This window comes from Desarmillaria tabescens (genome assembly GCF_030435595.1).
Source record: "Desarmillaria tabescens strain CCBAS 213 chromosome Unknown EV420scaffold_126, whole genome shotgun sequence".
In the NCBI taxonomy this organism is placed as follows: Eukaryota; Fungi; Basidiomycota; class Agaricomycetes; order Agaricales; family Physalacriaceae; genus Desarmillaria; species Desarmillaria tabescens.
The window spans coordinates 89,001-102,649 of record NW_026848425.1 but is presented as its reverse complement, the minus strand read 5'-3'; the positions used below and the strand labels follow the sequence as shown (position 1 = coordinate 102,649).

The 13,649-nt window shown below is 46.7% G+C and overlaps 3 protein-coding genes across 3 annotated transcripts; 2 read left to right on the top strand and 1 right to left on the bottom strand.

Annotated features, from left to right (window-relative positions):
* Positions 1-2,129: 2,129 nt before the first annotated feature.
* On the bottom strand, positions 2,130-2,443 carry EV420DRAFT_1590420 (uncharacterized protein). Its single transcript, XM_060474913.1, has one exon. The coding sequence runs from the start codon at positions 2,421-2,423 to the stop codon at positions 2,226-2,228; it is 198 nt and encodes a 65-aa protein (XP_060322284.1). The 5' UTR covers positions 2,424-2,443; the 3' UTR covers positions 2,130-2,225.
* A 2,022-nt stretch (positions 2,444-4,465) lies between these two features.
* On the top strand, positions 4,466-5,542 carry EV420DRAFT_1590416 (uncharacterized protein). Its single transcript, XM_060474912.1, has 3 exons — positions 4,466-4,810; positions 4,972-5,025; positions 5,050-5,542. The coding sequence occupies exons 1-3, from the start codon at positions 4,666-4,668 to the stop codon at positions 5,133-5,135; spliced, it is 285 nt and encodes a 94-aa protein (XP_060322283.1). The 5' UTR covers positions 4,466-4,665; the 3' UTR covers positions 5,136-5,542.
* Positions 5,543-6,051: 509 nt separating this feature from the next.
* Positions 6,052-6,504, top strand: EV420DRAFT_1590415 (uncharacterized protein). The gene is made up of 2 exons (XM_060474911.1): positions 6,052-6,096; positions 6,152-6,504. The coding sequence occupies exons 1-2, from the start codon at positions 6,074-6,076 to the stop codon at positions 6,366-6,368; spliced, it is 240 nt and encodes a 79-aa protein (XP_060322282.1). The 5' UTR covers positions 6,052-6,073; the 3' UTR covers positions 6,369-6,504.
* Positions 6,505-13,649: the final 7,145 nt, after the last annotated feature.

Here is a 13,649-nt window from a genome sequence, read left to right as displayed (position 1 = left end):
AATTAATCACTTACTATTTACCAACCCTGATTAGCTACCATCAAGGTGTCTCGGATACTCCATAAGTTCATCTCTTTACTCAAGTCATAGCCTCCATTTTAGGTCGGTCTACCCATCAGAAAGGAAGGAAGTTGATCTTATTACTCGTCAGGGCTGACGTGTCATTCAGGCCTTTAACCGCATTTCTGTTCCGTCTACTGATATGAATTAATGGGATCGCATACTTTCATGTATATCCAGGTCGTTCGGAAACACTACCACCGCAGGCCAGTCCTCCATCTTGAGAGGTGGGCGACTTCAGATGCACCAGTGTCTTTTCACCAAAAGCCTTTCTTGTCCTAGAATGAAGTGCTTGGCGCTGAAGCTTTAACGTTCTTCCGTGATGGACTACGTAGCGCGCTCTTAGCTCTTCTGCATTCGATACAGCTTACGACAAGTATCATGACTGTAAGCTCGTCAACTCGGATGTATAAGCTACCCATAAGTCGGCACAGTGTGAACCTTGGTTTCTAAAGCGAGCGGCATCTCTGGTATCTATCCTCTCAGCCGCTTTCATCCTCCTAGGCGTGTTGCGTCTCTTCTCACCTTGCACACAAACATAATGTGCCGCCGTCGCCAGTGAGCAGACCATCCCTGCTGCATCGATATCCAGTCCCTGCTTATCACTTATGTCTAGAGTTAGGAACGTCTACTTCCAATGCGGTCATGCTCTCAACCTCGTATGTCCTTGTATAGATCACCGACCTTGCTAATCGCTGTCAACTTAGGCTGAAGAAATTGTACGTCAAAGAATGCACAATTTTATTCACTTCAGGCTGAGTCTTCGCGTTTACGACGTTTCCCAAATTCGATGCGAAAATTCCAAATGCAAGTTTAGTCTATTCCATCCTAAGAGCTGCCAAACCACCAGTCTGTCTGCATACCTGTTGGCAATAGTACGTCTATACTAGCCTACCTGAATTACCGTCCTCCTAACCAAATTACCTAGCCTTCGCTATCCCGAGCAGTATTGTATACCGTACAATTTTCCCGTTATTTTCACGCTAACATCTACGATAGCCCCCAACATCGACGGATTGTGCCCTTCCTGCTGCTGGGAATACTACCAAGGATATCATTAAAATTTACATTATTATTATATAAACTCGGACCCTACGATGACCAGTTTTCGACTCGAAGGATATAAGTATACAAATAAGGTATTAATAGAAACCCTGTAGAATGCATGCCCCGTATTGCTGAATCATCATTTTACCCACGAGTAAGAATCTGGATTCATTTCCTGCGAAGCGCTCAATGATCTATGTAATAATGATTTAGACGATCACAGATTCTGTCATTGGCGTCAATTCAAGCATGTGCCAAGAAAGGGTTCCGTGCCTCTAGGACCATGCCATCGACGTCGGATACCCTGCGACATGATAGTGATGACGCTTCAAAGTCCAAAAGCCCATCCACTTTCTTAGCCCGGATAAATTAGAATTGATTCTCTGAGTCGGAAGCATTCGTTACCAGTGAATTGCTCAAGTGGCGCAAACATGTAGTTGTTACATCGTGTGACAGGCAAATCTCGCCCAAGTGGCGACTTTTTGAAGGTACTCCACTGAGAGCGATCCTCGGTTCCTGTATGGCATTCCAATTTTCCAACACATGTAGGTTGATATCAGAGATGATAGGGTGTATATATCGGTCGTCGTAGATGTCGACGTGGTAGAGGGAGAAATTAGTGCCCGAAAGAAGGCCAGACACGACGAGCTGCAGCCATAATTCATGAGATTGAAAGAGTGAAAAGAAGATAACCAACCACACCTCTGCTGGCAGGTTTTACACTTGAAATCCCAACGTTAACATCATCCATATCTTATTGACACCGGATTTTCTTCTGGCACCCAAAGCCGTTGATAATCCAGCATGTCTCTGCTCTGCCCTGAGAGGAAGCATCTGGGACGGGCCGACTTAAACTTGTAGTCATGCTTTGTATAACAATCAGTCCCCATGACACAAGAAGAACAGCTCACTTACCCAGATACAAAGTAAAATAAATGCACTTTCTAAAGCTACAGTGTACATCACAGGTCTTTTGAAAAATTCCATGGTGTGTTCGTAATGTGGATCGCTCCGTGGTAGTGGTGGTACTAGTGGGGTGAGGGCCAACGCATCTGCGTGGCATGTCCGAGTCCTATGAATTTTCTTTCCGTCGGGCACATCAGTTTTCATATATTGGCCTACCTGTATATGAACATGTCACGGTCTTTGCCCGTCTTGTCTCGCATCATGTTGACGTCGTCAATATGACCTTCATGTAGCGAATGTCTACCTAATGCAATGCCGTCGTTAAACCATACTTGGTTCTCTGCATCTACAAATCGCGTGGTGAAGTGTCGCACTCCATAATAAACAATACCGGCCAACCGAGGCCACATATGTTCAGGATAGGTGACATAGTGGAAGCGCAATGCTCCATCGTATTCGTGAAGTGCTGAGGAGGCCACATAAGGATGAAAATTATATTGCGACCAAACTACGGTACGCCACGAGCAATGAACGAATAAACACACAAACTAACATTATTTCAGAACACTGCGAAGAAGAAGAGTGTTGCGAGCGACAAGGACCCGCAACGCACGCCGAAGATGAAGCGACAAATCGGGTTCGAGTACGAAGAGGAAGAGATAGAGACGGGAGGCAAGCACAGGAGAGACGGTAAGGTACAAAGTAGAAGGGGAAGAGGCGGAGGCGGAGGCACATTTTGAAGGAGAGAAAGAAAGAGATATTGGAATGACAGAGTAAGCTACATGGAAATAGATGAAGTAGAGATGACGAACGAGCTGACTTATGGGGCGATGAGGAAGAATAGAAAGAAACGACGAGAATATAAGAGAGAAAAACGGAAAAAGAAAGCAAAAAAAGAAAGTCAAATGAGAAAGAAAGAAAGAAAGAAACGGGCGGAAGAGGAAAAAAGCGAATATGTGAAACAGTGGAAGCAAAACGGAAAGTAACGGGTCAGGCAAGCGGATAAAGACGGCATTGAATAGAAATATTCCCACGGTAAGGCCCAGTAGGCGAGTCGGCAAAACCCGATAAGGTTTGATACCTCGAATAGATTTTCCCATGATAATTCAAACTGGCATAATAACCGATACCTATATTCATAGGACTCGGAACTGGCGGCGGGCGCCCGTCCCAATAAGGAATGACCAGTCCAAAGAAGTACGTGCACGTAACAGAGATAGAGTCGGTGTCCCGGTCCGTGTACGGGTCCGATGAGCCCTGTTCGTTCCATCTGCATCAGGTTCTATCCCAGCCTTCATTGGTATAGCACTATCAAGTTAAGAAGTTCTTCATGCTACTATTTCACTTCCCAAAAGTTCCCATTTTACTTCGTTACCATCGAATTGCTACCTCAAACTCAACCCTAAAGGCACTGTTAGCAGGCTCTCTCAGGACCTCAAGTTTCGTGGACTTGAACGAAGTTACCTCGCTTTCCTGTTACCTGTATGCTCCTTTGCTTCTCGTAATTTACATCAGTCTAGGAATATGCAGCACTTTATTCTCGGTGATTCTCCCGTTTTGTTCACCATGACTAAGATTACCTTTACCTTGCTGGTAAGCAAGGTCTACCCGACCCGAAACTTCCCACCTATATTTACTCCCGAAATCTGCCAATTACAAATGTTCATTTGTATCTATTTGTTCACCTCGTCAACTCCCTCTGACCCTTTTCCTGCTTGAAATCTGCCAACATGAAAATCTTATTTGCCACTCTTCAACCATTCCCATTTCCATCTCGGGGCGTTTATAAAACTTTCTGGCACTTTCTGTCGCCTCGCGTTTGCTCTTATAAGTTGTGCCCACCCCCAATACTGGCTGCGAACGACGTCGCATCACCACCAATATTACAAGATATCAAAACACATGATATACCTGGAGGATAGCTGCCTATATCACACCATTAATGAGAAATTTGCAGAGACTGAATAAAGGGCTTCAGCAGTTCCTGGAGTGGCTCAAGGAATATAAATATGCATCTCCTTCGTCTCCTCAACTCCCATTGTGTCGATTTGGACCTCGGTTAGCCTCTGTTCTGTTCCGTGTTCATCACCTCCTCATTTCTTCACTACAGATTGACAATACCGCCCCAAACAAAGGGCTCCTATTGTCAGAGCACTGTGCTTGTTAGACTATCTCAACTATGGGAAGAACCAAATGTGCACCTCTTAGGCTTTGTATGCTCATATTTTCCAGTTTACTAAAAGCACTTGGGCCTGCAGAAGATGCTGATCCGGCAGCCGTAAACACCTATGACCCCACCCTGTGCATGAATGACAAATCAGAACAGATCGGACGCAATGAATACGTCTCTCTTATCCTTGCGCAACTCAAGGATCTCTGCTTCCCTATCGACCGCATGCAAATCTGGGACCAAAACTGGCTCAAGGCGATGAACCCTCCCGTCTTGATCAATGCAGTCTCTTCGTTCCCCAATGTCTGCATCCTGGATTTTCACAATGTCGAGTGCAGCAAAGATCAGTTCATCTCTGTCCTTAGGTCTTACCCCAAACTCACGGATCTGAGACCCAGGACATCAGTATTCAAGAGTACGCATCGGGTAGCAGTGCGCATGCAGACCCAGTGCCACTTCTGCCAGTGCCAGCCAAATTCGTAATGCGCTGCAAGGGTCGGATATCCAGCAAATCTCTATATATGTCGATACTACTACTAGATGGATCTTCCTCGATCTTTTCGCGAGTTGCCGCTCCCAGTTACATTGCGCAACCTGACCAAGCTCACTCTCTGGCACCATTCAAATGTAATATGCAATGACGCCAACTTTGTTCGTCGACTTTCCCACTTTGTCAGGCCTTGTCCCAATCTAGGAGATTAACATGGACAAGTTTCAATATAGGCAAGTCCATGTGTCATGACTCTTCTACCGCACTCTGATTTAATCTTCCTTTCATGTATAATCAGTCCTCTCGAGCCACTTGGCCTGGGCAACACCATCCATCCCTCATGTCCATTTGTGTCCTCATCACGGGCAACTTTGAGACGAACATGACACTCGACTGGTGGGCCTCCACTTTGAGGCAGCTCAAACATCCACTCTCCAGGATGACTATCGAAATCGAGTTTGATATCGAGAATATTCCCCGTGAGGTATAGGACAAGTTTCCTCCTGCCCGTACTCCTGCTTGGGCGGCTCTTGTCCTCTTGATGGACCTCACCTGGCCTCGGCTCAAAGTGTATGAGATTCATACAAGACACTCGAGTCTCAGCGGGTTTGGGAAGATTTCAACATGAGCGCGATGTCGATGTGCTTTTGTCAAGTGTCTCCCTTAGAGTAAAAAGAAATATGGGAGGAATTTCACCGGTTAGTGAAGGAAAGATCTCCTCGCCCCAAATATGTATGTGTTACACTCCTCTGAACAATTTGAATTACATACCTCTTCCTCATACATCTAATTTACTTATAGCTTTGTTGTCCCTCTAACATGTATGAACTGTCTCTATTATATTGAATTCATTATAAAGAAGATTCTAGTCGCCGTCAGCGTTACTCGTTCAAATACTTGAAGACATTCTTCTCGTGGCTCTCCACAGCAAATCAAACTCCATTTTGCCGCCAATCTTATTCTCAACTTTCGAGCCTGTGTCTTCGGCTTGACGAGGCGGAATCTTGACCGTCTGCCGGGTATTCTATTGGTTTAATTTCTTGGAATATCATCGATTTTTTATCGAACCTATAGTGACACCACGACTTGAGCAAATACCAGCAAGGTCGTACACGCCTCGGCACGTGGCGAGCCCTTGTGCTGAAAAGCAACCCACAGTCATAAAGTTTCCTTTTCCGTCATCTGCCATAAGCAAGTAAGTACAAATAGGTGGCTGTGCTCAATTCAGCAGTCCCCTTCCTATACTCTCGCATCTACCAAAACCAAACAATCACAACATAGCCGTGCAGCATGTCAAGACTCCGTACTCAGTACTCAGCTGTTTACCATCTCGATTCTATCGTACCTGTAATACTAGCTTCAAAAAGTCGCCTCGCATATTGAACCTGGACAGCCGGGGAATGCTTGAGAATTATATTGGATCGTGAGTGACTAATACCTTCTGTGTTTTCCCTTCGCTGATGCGTCGCACTCTATAGTTTGTTCCACTTACGAGGACTAGTACTACTCATCGCTGTCCTAGCACAATTAACACTGCATCTGTCCTTCCCTATGTTCTACCAACAAGAAGCACGCTTTCTCACTTCGTCTCCGGACACTTGCAGAGGAAAAGTCTCCCTTTGGCGTCCCGTGCTCGATACACGAGAACATTGTATCCAACAAGATCATTATCGCGTATATCAGCCAGCAAGATGAGGATCGGTACAAGCTTGTAAAAGACGACCACAAGGTGATAGTTGAGGTGCTGAAGGAGCTCGTCCAGGGGAAGAATATGGGAAATGGCGAAGCAGAGTGGAAACTGAATGCTTTTCTGGCAGAGTGAATAGCCAAGTATGACCAGGACCAGAGCTAGGTGTGATCGCCTGGACCACCTGGGAATGAGCTCGCCCATCTGCTGTTCATGGCCCCGATGAAGCTCTCAGCTACCCTCGATATATTCTATTCAGGTTTTCACATGGTGCACGCAGTCGATATGATATTGGCGAGTACATCTATTAGTGCTCTACGCCATTGTTCCTCAACTGTTCACTAGATTCTGCCATTCTCCTCCCATTCGCCGTGTATCCACCACACTACGACGAATCGGCATCAACCCCAACCCAACGACCCATCCCCATGACTCTGCTTCAGTCGTTCATTCCCTCCCGATATTGCGTTATCCCTTACCACTCAACGACGTCCACCTGTTCCCGCTGCGTCGGTCTCTCGATGGACGGTGAACGTGCGTTGATGGAAAGTGGAAAAGGACCTTTATTTCTGTCTGGAAAGGAGGGAGTGAGGCGGTCCTTGGGAACTAGGGGAGAGTATGCCTGGAAACTGGAGGCTGCGTAAAGTACGACCCCACCCCATCCTGGTGTGTGGGTGTCCGAGTTTTGGCCGGAGACGACGGATCGTCTTCTGGCAAGCAAGACGTCTGCGTGATGTGGTGGTGAGATGAGGTGTCACCTCGACTACCCACTCGTGCCTGCCTGCCATCGTCTGCGCCTAGACGATGTATTCAAAACTGGCTCACACACTCACGGCGAAACCTCACATAAGGTAGAGGCGGCAGGCAGTCTTAGGAGGGGCTAGTTTTCTTCGACACCATGTATCAACATCTGGCGAGCGAGGGCATGGCGTCGGGGTATTGTTGGGGATACAAAGAGTATAGGACTAGGGTGAACTGGACATGGTACGCACGTCGCACGATGTCGACTGTCTTCGTTACTGATCATTCATGTTTAGGCTGTTATTGTACACCTCTCACCCCAGCCTGTTCCTGGACGACAACTTTTGCGCCGACACGATGTATCGACGTCCGGTGAACAAGCGCACGGCGTCATGGCACTGGTCGGAATTTTGGAATAGATCATGGGTCTGAATTCGGGGGCTCTTATTAGAGATGGTTCGGCACTATGCAGTGTGGATTTTTCAATGCACAAATGATCTACGACGTATACGACTGGTACATCGGTATTTTGTGGATGAATCTATTTGTAGTACTACGATGTAAGCGCCATCAAAGAAGCAGACGTGCCACGCAAGCACTTCGTAACCAAATCTCCAAATCTTATCACCGTCAACGAGTTTCGCGCCGACGAAATAATTTGTTTGTTATTATAAGTCCAGGTGAGTGACATGAATGTATTTCATTGGACTTGCGTAGATCAACCCGAACAGGAATCATCGCTTTCGGTGTTTCCTTACGTGTTTTGAGTCGGGTGCATTACCAATGAAAAGGTTAACTCCTCAAGAAAGGGACGGCGGCGGGATTCAAGGACGGGATTCAGGACAAGATTCAGCAAGGTCGTATTCGCCTCGGCACGCGGCGGGCACTTGTAATCCATAGATGTGTTCAGAAGTTCGATCTATGCTCGCCTGTTTTTGCCTAAAGGCGTGGCGTCTAGCTGTGGCATTCAGTTAGTAGCTGACTGAATACACACATAAACCGGTTTGTGTCAGAAATTGCAATCACCGTTTGGGAGAGACTCTGGTAAACGCTACATTGAAATGTATGATACGATGTTTATTCAGTAGGTGTCAACGGATCGGATATCCGCCGATTCGGGTCTATCTTGACATCGGTCATGAATACCATGTCCCCGTTGGTTTCGGGCGTGTTTCAATGGCGTGTCCCTGGCATCCCCACACTTACACCAATTAGAATGCTGACTCTCACGTAGGCTTCTTCTTAGAGCCCAGAATAACTTTGTTTCACTGGGTTTCTATGCCAGTACTTGCCCCGCATCGCCGCGCGCTTGCTAGGCTATTTCCACATCCGTAGTGCCTGCGTGAATGTGCCCGTTTGCGCTTGGAGACTTGGCTTTATGTCATTTTGTATTTCGCCCAACGCCTTCGAGGATCGATCCTTTCTGGATACACACTCGGGTTAATTAACGGAGACAGCAGTTTGAAATTTCCGGGCATCAAAATCCACCCATGGTCGATTGGGTTGCTTCTGCGCATGTCCTGTATGACGGAACTTGATTTTGAATATGATCATTTTCGACTTAACGTTCTAGATCGCCTGTTCTTTCCACCTATAGTTCTGACGCAGATTAAGTACACGCTGACTTCTTGGAAAATGTAGATAGACAGATGGAATGATGGATTCAAGAATTACTTACTCAGCTTGTTGAATTGAACTACTTTTAATTACTAAGGCTATCTTGTGACCGTTATCTCTCTAGTCTTCTCTACAAAGCACAGCTTCCATGTCTTCTGTCCGACACTTTTGCCGGCAGTGTTACGAGGAAAATCTGGATCATAAGGATTACAAGGGTAAGATGATTGGAAAGAAGCAGAACAAACCAGCCCAACTTTGCGTGCATTTTAGTTTCGGAGGCGCCTCATAGACCTTACTACGAAATATTGACCCCCCCCCAATCTTCTCTGTTAGGTGGACCCTCATTATCAATGCGGTAGCCCTCTCCAATGTCGCGCCTCGCGAACATCAAATTAAGTGAAACTAGGTAAGAACTTCCACGTGTTCCCAGGGTCCTCCCGCCGATACTGATTGATTAACATCTTTTCTGACTTGAGTCTGTACCCTGTTGTTGTATATCCAGTTCTGTTCGGAAATAATATCGCAAACGTTCCTATGCTGTCTTGAGAGCCCGCGGATGACTTCAGATTTCTACGATGTCTTCTCATCAAGTTTCTTACTCGCCGTAGAATAAGGTCCCCGCGTATAATGGTGTTTCCCTGATGAACTTGGCAGTGTTCTCCCGGATCTTCTGCTGAAACAGCTGACTACCAGTATTGCGACCTTGTAAGTCCCAGTCGCGTCGACGGCCTTAGCTGCCCAATCGTTGCCCTGAGCTTATAAAGTGAGTCCTATCTCTGATATCTTCCATCCTCCCAGTCGCATTTGACCTCGTGTTTCTTCCTTTGCCCCTTCATTGTATACATGATGTGCCGCCGTCGCCAGTGAGCAGATCCTCGTCATTTCGTCAATATCTACTCTCTGCTTATCACTTAACTATAGAGTAAGGAACATCTATCTCCAATGTGGCCATGCTATCAACCTCGTATGCCATTACTATTCTGATATACTGACTACCAAAATTTACGGGTCATCGGTAACTTAGCCTGACAAAATCGTATGTCAAATACTCGCAATATCAGCCATCTCAGGTTCATTTTTCACATTTCTTCTCAACTTTTCTTAGATTCAGTGCGAGGAGTCTAAATGCAAGTTTAGTCTATTCCATCCTGCGAGCTGTAAACCGCCAATTTGTCTGCGTACCTGCTGGCAATAGTATGTATATACCTGCTTGAATCACCCTCATTCTAACCCGTAGCCTACAGTCCTTCGCTATCCGGAACAGTATTGTATGTTTTGGAATTTCCCGTTCTTTCCCACTAATATATATGATAGCACCCAATATCAGAGGGTATTGCCCTTCATGCTACCAGGGAACGCAATACCGAGGACGTCAATAAAAAACGATTTACTCCGTCGGTCATTATTACTATAAAGTTAGATCACACGACGAGCTTTCGACCCAAAGGATATTAGTTTTTCAAGTAGAAGACCGCTGATCTTGTTTAGCTACTAATGTCCCGGAGTTCTGAGTCCTCATTTTCGTCACCCTAAGTACGGTTTTGAATTCATCTCATGCGAAGCGCTTGACGATCTGTGTTTCTTGATGCCGGACATCCCTGATCGACGAACTGCCCCATGCGGATTCAAAAAAGATTTACTGTATACCACAGCCATCTCTACCGCAGACCTTGGCGTGTGATATGATGATATTTGCGTCCGGCACACCTAAAGGTCCGGGGCCCCGCAATGATGAGATAATGACTGGGACCCTTCAGACCATTTGCCTTCACCGATCGGATAGATCGTGATCGTTCGGATCTTGGATCGAATTCTGGTTCTAGAATTGTAACAGTAAGCAGGAATGGACCGATTCGAACTGAGGTCGTCAATGGTGTACGAAAAAGTCCCGGTGAATTCGCCATTGCGATATGATTCGTTGGTCCGTAAGGACGATCGATAGCTCTGTATAATCTATACGAATGAAGGAAGCTAGAGAATGAAAAAGAGATCAAGGTTGGGAGTCAGTTCTCCTCGCATTAATTACCCTGAGTGCCGAGACGAGGTCGTCCTCTGTGCATACGAGGCCAATATTGGTTCACAGAGGTCGAATCATTACAAAGAGAACGAAATTTCGCAATGAAATACCACCCTGGGAAAGCACTTTTGGGCTGAGTCTATCGTGTATTCAACAAAGAAACAAAGTTACTGGGGGTGCGACCAAGTATCATGCAAAGGTGGACTTCAAGCTATTGACGGCAAGTCTGCAGGCGAGGGTTGATATAGCTAAGGCGCATGATGTCTGGTTTTCCCCGCAATTCTCCTCTGGCTGGCGGCACTGAAACGTGGGTATGGGGTAGGCATGCTTCGCCACTGCGGGGGACAACCACCCATTACCGCAGGCAGGTAGGTACATGATAGAATCACTCAACAGGCGTTTGCGTGGAAATCTTTGAGCTTCGAGATGATGTCGCGGCGAGTGGTATTGATATCCATGTAGAATCAGGTAAAGTATGTTGTATCTTCACATATTATGCGGCCGTCATGTCGTTCATTGCGAAGAACAGGTGGGATGTAGAAAGGTAGCATTTGAGAAGGCAGGCCAGAGGTCCATCGGTGGTCGAGATAGGCTACCATGGTGGCCTTATTTCAAATGACCGATCTAGTGAAGTAGCCTTGTATGATGGATATAGAAAGTTGCGTGCACTTCGGGCTAATGGTAGCGGCGCCAATCTTTTTCGCAAGAGCTTTGACGCCGAACACAAACAACTTCGTGTGCTAAGGCTTCAAGATCGGAAAATATCTGCAACATAGATCCGTCAGTTTCGAGACGAGCAAGTGACGAAATGTGTGTACTTGCCTCGTCTGCTGGGTGGGCGCGCTGCCGGTCTGTAATGCGTGATGGCATTGCGCGCAATGAGCCTTTTCGTGATAACGGCCTTGAGGGCGATTGGTTCCGATGTTTACGACCGCGCCAAATCACATCAAGAAGAGAGTGGTCTGAACCAGCGAAACGCATGCCAAAACTTTGGGCTAAGTCTCGGCCAATCAGGCCCATGGTGTTGGTGGCGATGAAGTTATACGAGCCAACGACGATTGAGGGAGGGAGGACGAGCGAAACAAGTTGAGTATGGGTTCGCCCCGCTGAGTGGAGTGAAACCTTGTCCCGCAGTACACTTTCAGTCACTGACGAGGTCGTATGGCGAGGGTCGGCCATAGCGACTCCTCTTTCTCCCCAGAAACTCTCTCATAGTACCAATATGGAGGTCGTCTCGTCCAACGTCCTTTCCATTCACGGGTTTTCAGCCACTCTAGAATGCACGTCGGATTTTCACGACATCGTCAAGCACCCTGTCGGTCAATATCGTAGCTGATAGTGTGACGATGACTGTGATGCCGCCTGCCCCTCGCAGAGGTGGGGATATGGTGATGCTGACATGTGGTGATCATCGCTGCACATGCCGGCGTGGTATAGAGGCCGGCTTTCCGCGATTTGAAAGGTCGTAGCCCGGAATCTGTTTCGCTCGATTGTACACAAATGTGACAGACGGGGCATATGTCACGAGTCTCTAGCGAAGATGGTGAAACAAAACCAATGGCTATAGAGCGGACAGCCGTGAGTTTGAGGCCAAAGAAAAAAGACGTTTAACGCACAGATCTTCAAATCTCCTTAATTAACACCTTCCTCAGCGCATTGGTAACTTTAAGACCTCGATACTAGCACCCATCCAGCATTTCTTGTGTGCAATTCTCGTTCCTGGTTCTCCCTGGTAATGGCACTTATTCTGGTCGCATGACGCGGACACATGAGGTTGAGAAAATGAACACAAGTCTTTTACTTTAAATTTTCAAGTCAACGTTCCAAGAATGCTGAGTATACTTCGGCTCCTGCAAAATCTTTGATAGCGGCGTTCGTAGCGCATGTTGGTCCATGGCGGGAGGAGATAGAGGATAGGTGAAGTTCGAATTTTTCACGTGCCTTTGACCTCATGCCGAAGACCTGCCGGCTGATAATAGCCCGTCCAAAGGGTTCACTGTTAGGCCGATCCGAGGAGATCCGAGGAGATAAAGGGAACTTGCACAGCGATTCGCCACAGTTCGATAGAAGCGTCTGTGTGCTGGTGAATATTTGTTCCGGCCCGATCGCAAGAAGTTAACAAAATCTTCTTGATTATCCAACCACTTCCTGTTATCGCCTCTCGCCTTCCCAGCCTCAGGCAATCTTCGCCAGGTGATAAAATATTAAATTGGACGACAAAAATAGGAAGCTAATGCTGAAAAGATGGTGTATAGCCGCAATGAAAATAATTAGTATGCAATTCTTATACCCTTGTAAATATCACTCTGATAATGCCTCGATGATTACCACCAACCCGGGTCGTCTACTATCAAACTGTGTTCAGTGAGTTGATCTCTTGTGCTCGAGTCATAGCCTCCATTTTTAGGTCAGTTTCACCCATCACTGGGCTGACGCGTCATGCAGCCGCATTCTGTTCCGTCTACTAATACGGATCGACGGGATTGCGTATCTTTTTGTTGTATATCCAGACTGCTTAGAAACACCACCACCAAAGGCAGGTCCTCTGTCTTAAAAGGTGAGTGACTTCACATCTTCCGCTGTCTTCTCACCAAAATTCTAACTCCCGTAGAATGATATGTTCAGCCTTGACGGCCCTTCCACGATAGACTCGGTAGCGTGGTCTGAGCCTTAGCTCTTTATTCGACACAGCTTAGCACCAATATTATGACTGTGCAAGTCCCGGTCAACTCGGCATAAACTACTTGTAGTCAGCACAATCGTTGACCTTGGTTTATAATGCGAGTAGTATCTCTGGTATCTATCCTCTCAGCCTCCTCTTTCGACTTCCCAGGCGTGTTGCGTCTCTTCGCGTCTTGCCCAAAAACACAATGTGCCGCCGTCGCCAGTGAGCAGAACCTCCCTACTGCATCAA